This window comes from Maylandia zebra, linkage group LG11 (assembly GCF_041146795.1).
Source record: "Maylandia zebra isolate NMK-2024a linkage group LG11, Mzebra_GT3a, whole genome shotgun sequence".
NCBI lineage: Eukaryota > Metazoa > Chordata > Actinopteri > Cichliformes > Cichlidae > Maylandia > Maylandia zebra.
The window spans coordinates 26750829-26764802 of record NC_135177.1 but is presented as its reverse complement, the minus strand read 5'-3'; the positions used below and the strand labels follow the sequence as shown (position 1 = coordinate 26764802).

General features: G+C 40.1%; 1 protein-coding gene across 1 annotated transcript; it reads right to left on the bottom strand.

The window, feature by feature from the left end:
- Positions 1 to 31: 31 nt before the first annotated feature.
- LOC101475047 (glycoprotein endo-alpha-1,2-mannosidase-like protein) lies at positions 32 to 12125 on the bottom strand. Its single transcript, XM_004550971.4, has 4 exons — positions 11110 to 12125; positions 9733 to 9842; positions 2892 to 2968; positions 32 to 2533 (listed from the first exon to the last, which is right to left on the bottom strand). The coding sequence occupies exons 1-4, from the start codon at positions 11618 to 11620 to the stop codon at positions 1897 to 1899; spliced, it is 1335 nt and encodes a 444-aa protein (XP_004551028.3). The 5' UTR covers positions 11621 to 12125; the 3' UTR covers positions 32 to 1896.
- Between the last annotated feature and the right edge of the window lie 1849 nt (positions 12126 to 13974).

Here is a 13974-nt window from a genome sequence, read left to right as displayed (position 1 = left end):
GTTTGTTTGTTTGTTTGTTTGTTTTTTAATCTTTTTTTTTTTTTTTTGGTTTGTTTTTTAATAATTTTTTTTCTGGCAGCGTGAAGATTGCACTTCAATTGTTAGCATCAACACTTGCAGTAAATCCTGTTTTACAGTGTAGACTACTAATACTGGCACATTTGGGTTGTTTCGGTTGGCACATGGATATAATTTGTAGAATTCCTCTCATTTGAATGTTAATAATTGGAGTACATGATTAAATCTTCAGTGTCTGATTGGACCTTGATTAACAGATGGTACAACATTGGCAAATCCACAATAAAATTACATATTTTTTTCCCAGTCTCACAGTTTTCTCCATGCACAAGAAGCTATCTGAGATTTATTTCTGTCTTTATCCACTGGTGTCTGGATTTTCACTCAAAACAGCTTCTTAATGGAGGGTGAAATCAATAGAGCAATGTTAAGTGTTTAAAAAGGAGCAGAAACCACTTACTGGCAACCTGGACAGGGAAATCAACTTCGGATCATTCAGAGAACGCACTTTTATTCTCAAAAACGCCTGTCTCTGCGAAACCTTTCATTTTAAAAGCTATCAGAATCTTAATCAAGTCTATACAGAGTGTGCCCCAGTCAGTGGGCAGGTTTATATTCATTAATGCGTTCAATCACTTTGAGCCATAGACTTTCATGTCCTGACTTCTTGCTTCAGTGGAGAAAAAAAAGCAGAGTCCCATATGCTTACAGTGAAGTCTTTTCATATAGGAATTACTCAATCTCCAATTGTATTTGGGTAGATATCGGGTCTGTGGTGTAGTACTTGACACGTTATATGGGAAAGATCCCCAGCTTGAGACAAAGAGGAGACACAATCCCAGCCTCGGGGACTCACAAGCTTGTGCTGATGAATGGGAGGGTTGTGTCAATAGTACCTAGAGTAAAATCTGTGTCAGAGGCCTCAGGAAATAAAGGAGCGGTTGAAATTACCCAATTTTATTTGGGTAGATCAGAAATGAGTATTCTTGGTAAGTTAGTTTGTTGGTGAAGGATGGCAAGAGTAAAAGAGTTTATGAGATGGTAGTGAGACCTGTTGTGATATATGGTTTAGAGACAGCGGCAATAACGAAAGGGCAAGTTGTCACGCTGGAGGTGGAGTAAAAGATGTTAAGATTTTACTGGCAGAATGGACAGGATTGGAAATGAGGATATCAGGGTGACTCTCAGTTTGGAGGCAAGGTTAGAGAGGCGATGGTGGATGTGCTGGACGAAGGATGCTGAAGATTGATGCTTTCAGGCAGGAGGACGTGCAGATGGTTGGCGTGACAGAGGAAGATGTTAGAGATCGAGTGAAATGGATGCAGGGGATCTGCTGTGAGAAACTGTCATGTTCTGTGTTTTTACAAGTTGAGCTAACATGCTATAATGTTCCAAATTTACCTTTACAAATTATGATGTTGTGTGACAGTGACAAGTTGTAAAACACCACATCATCCCCATTTTAAAAAGCTCTCTGAACCTGGGTAAAGGGTCAAATTGTATGTTATGGATAAATGAAAACTACAGTGTCTTCAGTTCTATTATTTCACCATATAAAGGGGCATGAGATGGTGGCTTACTGTATTTAGAAATACAATAAATTATCGGGCAGACATTTCAACGTACCAATTGTGTGGGGGAGATTAGAGACAGACCCACAGAGCATTTTACAAGTCTGGGTTTTTGATACGCTTTGTATCCTATCTTTGAATTTGCACACACATCTATAGGACCTCTCGCATCCAGCATGTTTAAAAAAGGTAACAGCATGTCCTTCTGCACTCAAAACTATATCAATCAATCGCTCTCTTGCCTCCTCTTTCATGTGTGCACACACTTCCACTACAGCGTGCCGTTTCAAGTCAGTTTGATGAAAGCTCACATGAGCCACTGCTCCTTTTCTTTATTGAACTGCTCGGCCCAGCGGCGGGTCAGCTCCAGGTAGTGATCAGGCCCATGTGGCTGATAGTCCAAGTAAACCCGTGTCACAGTTTTTTTAGGCACAGCCCTTTCTATCTGCGTCCCCTCGTGCCATTCATTAAAAGATGTTATGGTGACAATCTCTGGGCGCACGTTGAGTGCCGCCTGCAGGGCTGTCTCGTAGTAACGTCCGTTCACCCTGTTGCGTGTGTTGTGGTTGTTCCATGGCCGAATGCTGGTGTCAATGTAACCAGGCCCCACGCTGGGGATAAAAAGGAGGTTGTTCCCATCGCAGAAAGCTTTGATGGCTTTCCAGTTCTGGTGAGAAGAGCCAAAGGAGAAGCCGTTGGAGGCAAAGTAAGTGTACATGCCATCGAAGCCGCCTGCCAGGATGTCGTGCTTATGACGCTCCTCCACAATCAGGGCTATAAAGACGGAGTCGTAAGCTGACCCACGCACGCTGTGGGAGCCAGTCGGTGTCAAAAACTCAGACCAGGACTCGGGTGGAGTTAGGTAGGAGTCATAAATGTAAAACAGAGGAAGACTCTTCCCTGTGCTGGTAGTGAACTTGTAGAACGCTCCGTGGTCGCCATACCTTAAAAAGAATATAATACAGAACATTTAACAACACAACAATAAACCCTACCACTGAGACAAAGAATAAAATATTGTATACCATTTCTTACTTAAACTGAATATCTTTTCAAGGTTTGGGACTTCTGAGTAAATCTCTGAAAGGTCCTCTTTTTCAGAGCAACCCCACATGTTAAAGTTAAAATGGCTTTTGCTTGAAGAACTCATCCATAAGTCATGAAACTGGCTTTATATAAGCTGAAATGCACCCTAAAAGTATTTCAGTGTCGTAACTGCTGTTTTTCTTGCTATGCATGCAATCTTAATAGCTTTCTATTTGAGTTGACTCAGCGATGAAGCACAGCCAGACATGCACCCACCTGTCAATGATGTACTTGATGTTGTCATGCACACTCTGATCGTTTCGTCCTCTGTATGGTTGGATGTGGAATGCAACCTGGGAGATGATAAAGCAATATGCATGTTCATTTTCATTCATTATATAACTACATTATTAATTTATGTATCATTCAAGGTCAGCATTTACAGATGACCTCGAGAAGTATTGACTAAAAGTCAGGCGTTCCCAGGGGGAGATTCCTCATAGAAAGTTGACAAGAGTGACAGTAACTTCTCCTGGCTTGTAATCAATCAAAGTCTGACATGTTTCTAAGACAAAAATAATTCAATAAGGCCTCAGTCACACAAGAGGAAAAATAGGACCACAACCTCCATGCAACCAGGGAAAGGTGGTTGGCGAATGATTGGATTGATTTTTTTTTTTTTTTTTTTGCTATCTAGTTCAAAGTAGTTGGAGAGACGAACCATTAAGTGTTTTCAGAGAGAAACATGCATAAAACCTGAACTTACACTGTATTATTGTGTTACTTGCTTCTTATTTTTCCATCCATCCATCCATGAATCCATTCATTCTCTTATCTTCATCAGGGTATGATAATCTGATGATCTTGGTAAAATGCTTGTTGTTATTGAAAAGAACTAGCGGTGCCAGTTTGCTTATAACTGTATAAGCAATACATTTTCCACATTTCAGTCTGACCCAGTCTGTGGCTGACAGTGTTGCATTTAATGCATGGATTCCATGTCTGGTTCCAGTACACCACTACAGGTCAAGTGTGGATAGCAACATATTTGCAGCAGACAAAAGATTTGAGCTTTATCATCATTAATCACATTATTATCTCAATGAGATTGTTGCTGTTTTATCCCCGTTTTATCACTGTTTTGATGCACCAACATGGGTTTGAAGATGGTGACTGAGCGGTCTCAGACCTGGTCCCTATCTTTGAAGTAACCATATTAAAAACAAAGAGATCACAATTTGATTGGGCACGGATGCAACAATGTTGGTCACACCGCAATTACCAACCCCTGTTTTTGTAGTCAGATGGTATCACAGCTCATCAGACCTCTGAGCCCCTTTTCAGGAAAATGAGTCTCACGGTTATAATTCAGCAAAACATGTTAGTCATGCACCATTTTGACCTTGTGCAGCCCCAAAGCAATGCGTGGCATCAGGAGTCTGGTGCCTTTACCCTTGTACCTTATTACAGACTCACTGCAGTTTTCTAAAAACCCTTTAATAAGGCTATAACACTAAGAAGGCTCACCAACACAAATGTTACCCACTTACACGGACATCAAAGCACCATGTTTCCTCACTGCTCCGTGTTCACGACAAAATCTGCTACACTATAATTGTTTTTCAGCCTGAGTGGTCTGCCTCTGGAGACTATTGTAACACTCACAGTTAATGCGTCTGTTAGAAATGGCCGTTTACAGTTCATGAACAAACGCAGCAGAGGAACAAGGGATATGAAGTGACATGTACACAAAAAGTGCTTAAGTTGAATATTTTAAGGTGCACCTGGAGAATTCAGTGACTTTGAATAATGCATGATCAAAGAGAAACACCACTTTTCCAGCACTGGACACTTGAGAGGAACAATGTGAAAGGAAAATGTCCTTTTTGAGATGATGGAAGCATCTAAAGGGATGTAGGCTGCCATTGAGTAAGCTAAACAAAGATGCCTTAGCCCACTTTACATGATCCAAGTCTTATCTTTGTTAAAAATCCAATGCTTGCAAAGCTCCACTAAACTATAGAATGGCATTTCACCTACTTGTTATTGGAAATAGATGTATTTTGTAGTTTTTCTGTAAGATCCATATTGTCGTTATGGAGTTAAGTGTAGCGTATTAACGAATTAATGGATATGTGTCCTGGACGGTCAGGATGGATCCAAATAACTGGATCACTTCTGCTACTAATAATGATACTAAGTGCTTTTATGTACAAAAAAATGTCAATTTTAACAGTGTAAGAGGCACTTTGTTTTGCAAAAGAGTAATTTGAAAAGAGATTGAGGAAGGAAGGTCTTGGGCATATGAGTAAATCATATTCTAAAATCAATATTTATGAAGCTAACTCTCTGGCAGTAACAGTGAGAGAAAATGATGGAGACAATAAGATAGTACAGTAAGATAAAGCCACAAAAAAATCTATGAGATATTACAGCTCGTGAAGCTGCATGATTATAACATGATTATAACAGAGGAAAATAGATACTACATCAGAGTGCAGGCTACTAGAAAACTCATTTTCCCCAACGTGCTGGCTGATTACATTTTTGGTCATTTAGAAGTAAATGAGACATAGTCAACGCATTTTAATACCTCATAAACATTGACAGTGCAGTCTGGAACAGCCCCGGTGTGATTTGTGCTGAGCAGAGTGAATTTAGTGGCATGTCATGCAGAAAGCGCAAAGGGAAGGATATGCACCAACACAAAAATATAGATTCAGACCTTTTCTGACAGTTAGATCAATTTAATATCACTTTCATTCTACAGTGAATGAAGTCGGTGGATATACACCGAGGTTGTACAGGTTTCATGTACGAAAAAATGTAGCTACTGAGTGCATCGGGAAATAAGGAAGTGTGGCTGATGCCATCATAGGGCACCCATGGGCCATATTCCCCTGTGTAGCTTCATGGCCTACTTAGGAGATAGAACTTTTGCACCCCCTCAGGGTGCAGATTGTTCACAGGCTCAAACTGAGTCATGGGACCCATGATGCACATATCGCCTCTGCTCTTTTTCTCCTACCTCCAGTTTCCAATAACCCCCCTACCCTGTCCCCACCAAGCCGCCCCCACCCTGCCCTGGGCAAAGGGACTATTTCAGCTCCACTTCGAGCTGAGGTCAAGCAGCAGCACTGCTGTGGAGGCTCATGTGATGTGCTCTCCAACATGAGCCGTGTGTGGGTGTTACTGAGATGCTATTCAACTTATATAATAAAAAGTACATTGCTTTCTTTTGCAGCATTACCCGAAGAGGGGTCAGTGTGTTTTTAGCAATGTGGCGTGGGATCGCTACCAGGATGGAAGCTGGATTTGTTTTTAGTGAGCTTGCTCGTCTCCAGTTTCCATTCACCTTCAGTCTAACTTGTACATGTTCAATTAGGTCAAAAGCTGTATGCAATTCACTGTATTCCTCTTATCTAAACCTCCATCTATCGCTTTGGGTTCATATAAATGCGTTGTCAGCTCAGCATTACATCCTGCTGTCATGGAGACAGATCATGTCACTGGTCATTTGTAGCATTTTCCTTGTTTTTTTATTTTTATTGATAATTTTACTGCATGTTTAAATGTCTGAATGCAAACACTTCTTTGATTAAAAAAAGCATGTTTTTTCCAATAATTTCTTAATTTTAAAATGTATGTGTCATATTATTTTTCAGGCAAAAATGGTTCCAGCTTCTCTGATTTTACATTTTCTTTTTTGTTTATTCTTTGCTATTGAATACTTAAAGGTTATGAGTAAGTGTCCCCTAATGGGTTAGTCTGTCCATGAAAATCTTGGAAAGTTAATTTCATATTCATCAGTTACGAGTGCCAGACTCCTCCTCAGTTTGGAGGATTGCTGCTGCAACATGCAAGACAGCTCAGGTCAAGAAAGGACAAAGCTGGAAACCAAGGTACGCATCATAAATACTGATAGCTCATTACTCCTGGAGGTTCCTCCCTTTGTGATATTTTTTTTGTCTTTTTTTATGAATGTATTTTTCTGATATCATACAGTAGACTATCCAAGGTGGTGAGGACTCAAAACAAAACTGCTAATTCGCTCATGCATTTCTCAGATAAGCAAGCAGCCACTTTATGTGAGCTTCTTGAATCCTGATCTGATACATTTTTGGCTGCTGCCACTGCCCTCTGTGGGACCATCCATCCTCCTCACTTGGGCTTCCCTCCCACCTTTTGTCCCGCCTTTCAGTGGAAAAGAGCACAGAAATGATTTAAGGTTGTTTTTCATCAGAGTTCCAAATTATCAGAGCCAAAGTTCTTTACCTTGTCAGCATTTTGCTAAACATTATGCAAGAGGATGCAATCCAAAGATAAATGTAGCTCTGTGCAGACATAACAGTTCAAGAAAAACAAAGAGAATTGGAAGAGGATGCTTGGAAAGACTCCACTCAACTCTGAATAATTTCATTCCAGCGCTTTCTGGAGACTGCTCTGATTGTGACCTTCTGCGCGTTTTCATTAAACACAAGGATAAGCAGCTCGTTCTTATTTCAGTAAGATACTCCAATATGCAGTTTGAAGAAAACGTGTCACAATCTGTTTTTCCTCACGTGCTTTTATGAAAATGCCATGCTTGCTGGGTGGATGATGACAATAAAGCGTGGCATTAAATTCTGTCTATTAGCTTCTCTACTGACAGCATTATGTGTAAAACCTCATCAACTCAGCCATGCATGTCTAATCCCTGCATTCTTGTCTTGCCCTTGTAGAGATGCATTATTTCGTTGCCTTCAACCAAACAGAAAAAACTCCCCAGTATGATATTAAATCTGACAGGCTAGCCCGACAACTCTTCTGCCTCTCATCGGAGTTGTTTATAGTGAGAATGAGGCCAGTTTGTGGCCGCATCTCTGCTGAAATCAAATTATGTTATCTGCACAACAGAATACAAACACCAGCATGATAATGACTTGTGTTGCAATACTGATTTGTAATTAACCTCGGTGATAACTTTTGCAAATTGTAAATACAACTTGTGAATAATGATTTTTGGTCTTGTGCATTAAAAGGTAAATATACTTCAAGAGGCTCATGGAAATATTATTACGTGTGTACATATTTGTCATTTTTAAACTATAAAATTTTTCAATTATAAAAATATTCGATTATAAATTACATATATTAAAAAAAGAGCAACAAAATGTCATATTTAGAAGCTGATATTAGAAAATGTTCGGTAATTATTAAGATGATTAAATTAATGAATTAGATGTACAAATGCAGTGGTGTATTATTAATGGCACCTGCTTTAACATGGGAAAAGTCCTCAGATCTTGGCCCTTAAGTCATTTTTATTCTTCACATTAGAGCATACAGACCTGAGAACTTTCTTAATTTATTTCTAGTTCCTTGTTCCGATCCACAGTGCTGCTGAAAATCCCGTACTGCTAGCACCTCACTCTTGTTCCCCTTCATTGTCTTTCTTCGCCCAATCCCTCCATTCGTATTTGGTAAGCATCTGACACGAATCATATCTGATTACAAGCAAACACTGGCTTTAATAAGCCTTCAATACAGTGCAGCAGGGGCACCAACACAGACTCAGCTATGTCCGCTGTCATTTTCCAACCTAATTGGCAATTGGTCATGTGGTTTTACCCACATTCTGCACCGCCTCCCACGGCTCTCCACCCCACTAATGTGTTCAAGAGTTCATTCAACAACTAATCCAGCGGCAACAGCAGCAGCTCTTTGACACATTTTATGCTTTAATGCTAGAGACGAAGTCACTGCAGCCGCAAGTATTCCGAGTCAAATCCTGAGTAGCAGTGAGCAGCTTTACAGGATGCAGCACAGCAAGTTGAGAAGGCCTTAGCACCCACAAATTCCACATATAACACTGGTTCGAGATTACTATCCTATGCAGTGTTAAGCTCTTCATATGCCTCCGTGAAAGACTAGTAATCCTTCTTTTGGTCCCGTGTCACTGAGGTTTTAGAAAGGGTAGTGGACAGAAATTCCAATTTTTTTCACATTTGAGCCTCAACTTTGGCTCTTGCAACAGTTCAAAATAAAAATAGCAAAATAAACAATAGCTGAGTTACTTTAGGTCTGTTTTGCTCATAGAAATCATCAATTGTAAAGACTTCTCTTTTGAACCCACAAAAGCCAACACAATGAGCCACTATGAAAGACTGTAAGCAAGCCTGCACATATTAACGACTGTCTACGTAGCACTTAATGTCATGTAGATAATTTTGGGTGTTTAATCCACACTGCAGAGTGAAACTCCACAGACACAATTCAATATGGCTCATTGTTCTCAGTGGAGTACTTCAGGGATCTGAGTTTGGTCCTCTTATGCAAATAATTCAAGTGTAGCGCATTCAGAACTAATACAAATGTGATAAAGTGTTGTGTAATTATGGACATATTCTGCCATATACACTTTGCAACCATCAGCTCAACTATTTCTAAGTGTAAATGACAGATATGAGGAATTCTTAAGATACTTTGGACACTGTTACAGCTGTTAGGAATTAGGAGAAGCCTAGCTGCTGCCATCTGGCCTAGATTCTATATCGTGGTGATTTGCTGTACATTAATCCATCAGCACAGTATCCATGCGTGTTGGGCAGTAGCTACTGTTGTGTAGTAGTACTAAATTGACACTATGCTTTCCTTTTGAGAGGCAGTATAGCCATATATATATTTTCTTTTTGTTATAGTCTTTATCTAAACACAAATCTCTAGAGATGCATCTCCTGTATTTCTTAAAGGACATGCAGAATAGCTGCTGAGTGACAGAAATGACAGAGTCACTGGTTTGTTTTCCAGGAAGTTATAGTCCTAAAGTTAAAATGAATTTCACAAAATCTAATTTCTCTAACAGAGTTCAAAGCTACTGTAAACTCTGTTGTATTTCTATATGATCTGAGCTTACTTTAGTTATACTTTGGCAGTATTGTTATATAGTGTGCTATCTGATTTCCTTTTTATTGGTCTGTCTTTTAGAGTTTCAATGAAGGTCAATGAAGAGGAAAGAGAAAAAAAGTTAATGTTTAAAATAGATGATTCATCTAAGAAACATCTCTCTCTCACACACACACGCACACATGCACACACACACACACACACACACGTAAAATGTGCTGACACTGCTTACCTTGAGGTTGTGTCTATATGCTGCATCCAGTACAGCTGGTACCAAATCCTCAGCAGGTTCCCCATTGTCATCAGCTACTTCAGGAGGATACCAGGACAGGACCAGAACACCTGGAGGGAGATAAGCACTTGATCAAAGATACGAATTAACACCTCAGAGCACCATCACCTTCTGATGGGAACATACAAACAAAATGTATATGAAGCTCTAACAATATTATTGTATGGATTGCTGAAATGATGCATCGATTTCAAGCTAACTGTGTTTATGTGCAGTTATTGTTGTCTTGGAGTAATGTTGCTTTCTCTGCGATCATCCTTTAGTGTCTCTTTGTGGTTCACAGCAATACAGTACATCTGCTGATCTATGGAGGACAGTCAATTTTTTAAATGAATATGTACTTGTCATCTTAGGACTATTTATTATGCCTTGTTTTAGTGGCAACAGTTTGAGTGTGTGACAGCTCATAAATTCATAAACTCACGCTGGCTGAAAAATGGTTTTCTATCAGCCACAGCGGTGCCTGGCAAGAGGTAGGAACTGGCACACTGTATATGCACTCACAACTAATTTATTAAACTCATGTCCAATTGCTGTGGAGCTGTGGAGACTATTAGATTACAATAGCCAAACATGTCTTTGTGTATCAAGAAGACGGCTACTGCTATTCATTTCAGTGGCAGGAAATCAGTCACCAAGTCAAGCAGATCTATTTACAGTTGAGTATGAGGTCTCTCATTAAATGGAAGGTTTTAATTAAGCAACTTTGAGCTGGACCTCCCATGATTCCCAGGTTTCAGGGTTAGATGACCTTCTCATCACTCAAGCCGGTGTACAGTAACCTACTGCACCGCAGGACAGACACATCAGGGCCTATCATGTGTTGGCTGCTGATGGCTGACACACTGCGCTGTTACTTGACACCAGGGAACAAACTTGTACTGAATTTAAGGGAGCCATACAAGTCTTTGATGAGACTGCAACACAACTATTATCAGTTCATGACATTTAAAAGAGATAAAGGTACTTGCAGAGATACTTTGGGGCTTGGTGATGCTTTAATACTAAAGTAGTATAAGGTTCAGTTTTAATATAGATAGCTAAACATCTTTAAAAACATTAGTTTGCTTCTGATGTACACCTCAATGAAGGATGAAAGCGCAGCAGCAGATATATGGGAACCAAGCATGTGGGGAGCTGTCCAGTATATGTGTGGTGCTGAAAAATGTGTCGAGCCCCTTCAGCTAAAGGGAGGCAGCTTTGTGCTTACAGAAGCCACATTTCTGTAAAGCTGCTGTGCACAAATAACAACACTCAGCTCTTTTTTGTGCGTCTCTCTAAGAATTTCAGGGTGCCGGTTTGCATTTTTTACAGTACCTGCTGCGGATGCTCCGATCTGCTCCATGTGGGACTCCAACACATCCGGATCCCGCGAGCTGTACGAATTGAGTTCGGGGTAGAAACTGGAGCCGATATCCTCGGGCGGCATGTGTTTCCCTCTCGGGTAGCTGGATGCGATCTTAGGGTCCCAGTGCGGGACTAGGATGTGATCCCAGTGAATGTATTTACCGTCCATATGTGGGTTGCCGTACCACATATAGTAGAAAATATGAACATCATAAAATATGGTCCCCTCGGGGCCGGTGTTAGACAACACGGCTTTGGCGTTGCTGCCAGGCGGACGGGCTTGACCCGGGGAAGCGGTCCCATCACGGGACACTGAGCGCCGGTCCATCTTTCCTCCGATCATCGGCAGGAGCTCCAAGCCCGGAGCCAAGTCCGAGAAACCGTCACTGGGCTTCAGGGTCCTCAGTCCCATCATGGTCCCAAAGATGAACAGCGTGAAAAGAAACAGAGCTATGCACGCTTTCCTCCTCAGTCGTGCCATGGTTGGCTAGAGTGGCAGGAGCTGCATACGGCACGGACGGAACCAAGAGCGCAAATTAAACCTGCGTCCTGCTTCTGCGGCCAGATGGAGTTCACCACAAACTACGAACTACTCTCCGAAGTGTTTCTCGTCGCATCAGCTAAAAGACGAGTCTACATGATTGCACTCAAACCAGGGAGGACTACCCTACGTAGTTGATTAAGGAATTTTTAACTTTCTTCTGTTCCGCATTTCGATGAGCTGCGGATTTTTTTTTTTTTTTATCACTGCAACGCGGATCTATACCTCTAAGATAAGCCCGAGCTACATTTTTTTTGTTTTAAATGCCACAGGCCAGTTATTCCTAACTTAAGACTCTCCTCTCATATTTCTTTTCCACGCTGTCACTCACTAAGACGCTTCACCGCTCCCGTGGACCGCCCCCGCCCATCAGCTGCTCCATCCACCTGACTTCCGACAAAAAACGGTGTCTAAACGCAGGGGTGATGCTCTCTGTTGGTCATGCCCGGAGAGGCTTTAAAGCCTCCGTGCTTGGTTGGCTGGTGTTTCCTTATGGATGCCAAAGAGGCGGGACCCTTCTCGTTCACCGTTTCTAAAGTTTACTCAAAAAGAAAAGACTAAAAAGCAACATGGTTATACCCGTTATGTAGCCTACTGTTCTTATCAACAGGTCTGAGGCCACAAGACTATGACTCATCTCTTAAAGGTGACATTAACTACTATTTTCTCATAAAGTTGTTTTCACAGTTAAACCTAAGGTAGGTTATTAGATTTTTATTTATTTTAGTCGGCACTTTGTACTGAGACTTATACTGACATCTAGCGGTCATTTTATAGAACACTTTGTGTTGTGCTAAAAAGTGATTTCTTATGTTTGTTTGTTGTTGTTGTTATATCGAATACCTTTATTTATATTGACAAATAGACTGTCGTAAATAGGATTTATGAAGGACTGATCTCTCAAGAAAAAGACATCTGTAATTCCAGTGAGATTAGTCTTTCACTCTTTCTTTATTTTCTTTTTACAGGATAAATAAAGGATAAAACAGTCAAAAAGATTCATGGCTTTTACCTTGTGATAGGAATGTTCTTCCTACCTCAAAAAGACTTGCTATCATTCACGAGAGATATGTTGGACTTTCTTTTTTTTTGGACAAATTATAGACTAACACGTTGTTAATAACAGTTTGAATTCCCGCAGTCATTTTCTGGCAAATACCGGAAATCCGTTTTTGGCAGACGAGAAATAGCAAAAAAGTATGTTTTGATGTGCTTGTAAAAGACGGATAGGGAACTCATTACATAAATGTGGCTTGTTTTCCATTTTTTAAATTAATAATGTAAGTAGTATAACAGTATTAGCTGTTGTTGTTGTTGTGTAGAGCTTCTTTTTGGGGGGGGGGGGGGGGGGGGATTGTAAATAAACCTTGTCGCAAATATAATAAAGCGCCTCCTGTCGTCAGAACAAGGTATCTTTGCGCTCTGTTAGGCTTTTGGCATTCAGCTATATTGTCCAAAAGCAGTGTCTTTCGGTCATGCTATTAGGCAGCACTTACGGCTCTCTCACCCCACTATTGGAAGTTCTGACGTCCTGACACTTTATTAGATTGTTTTCTTTGCACAAGAACTCCAACATGAAGTGGCAATAAAAATATTCACGGCCTCTGTGATCATTAGCCAAACCTCTGTAAAGATAAATGTAGTCAGTTAGTGAACTAGTTAGTAAATTATGCAAAAACATACAACTCGTGCCTTCGACTTATACCACTAAAAACACATTTTTCAAACGAAATTACAAAACTAAAAGTAAAAACTAAAATAAATACTAAAATACTGTTGATTTAAAAAAAAGAAATAAAAAGAAATAAAATAAACGTAACCACTGATTAATAATTTTCTTCTCTTTCTTTCTTTGAGCATGAAGTGCAGCTTCCATATTAAATTAAAATATATTATCCTGGGGCCACAAACACGCGTTTTGTGGGTCCACAAGAGGTCGTTGTGGTAATTGTGATAAACTGGGAGCCACAGCCTCCTCTCAGTCATCAATCACATATTTCCATTTCAACAAATAAGTAAGTAAAATACAACAGAAAACGGGTATATTCAATATTATTTAGTATTACCAATTTAGGCCAAATCAGTGACAGTAATAAATCGTTTTTATTTAGCAAACACACAAATAAATTAGCAAATGCAAAACCCTATCTTTTATATTTGTTGGTGTAGCATAAAGCAAACGAATTACAATTTCAAATACATCCATGTGTCCGTGTTTTATAGACAACAGTATAATACATGTAAACGAACTTTGCGTATTTTTTCCCTTTTCTGCAATCTTATCTGTCATTTCC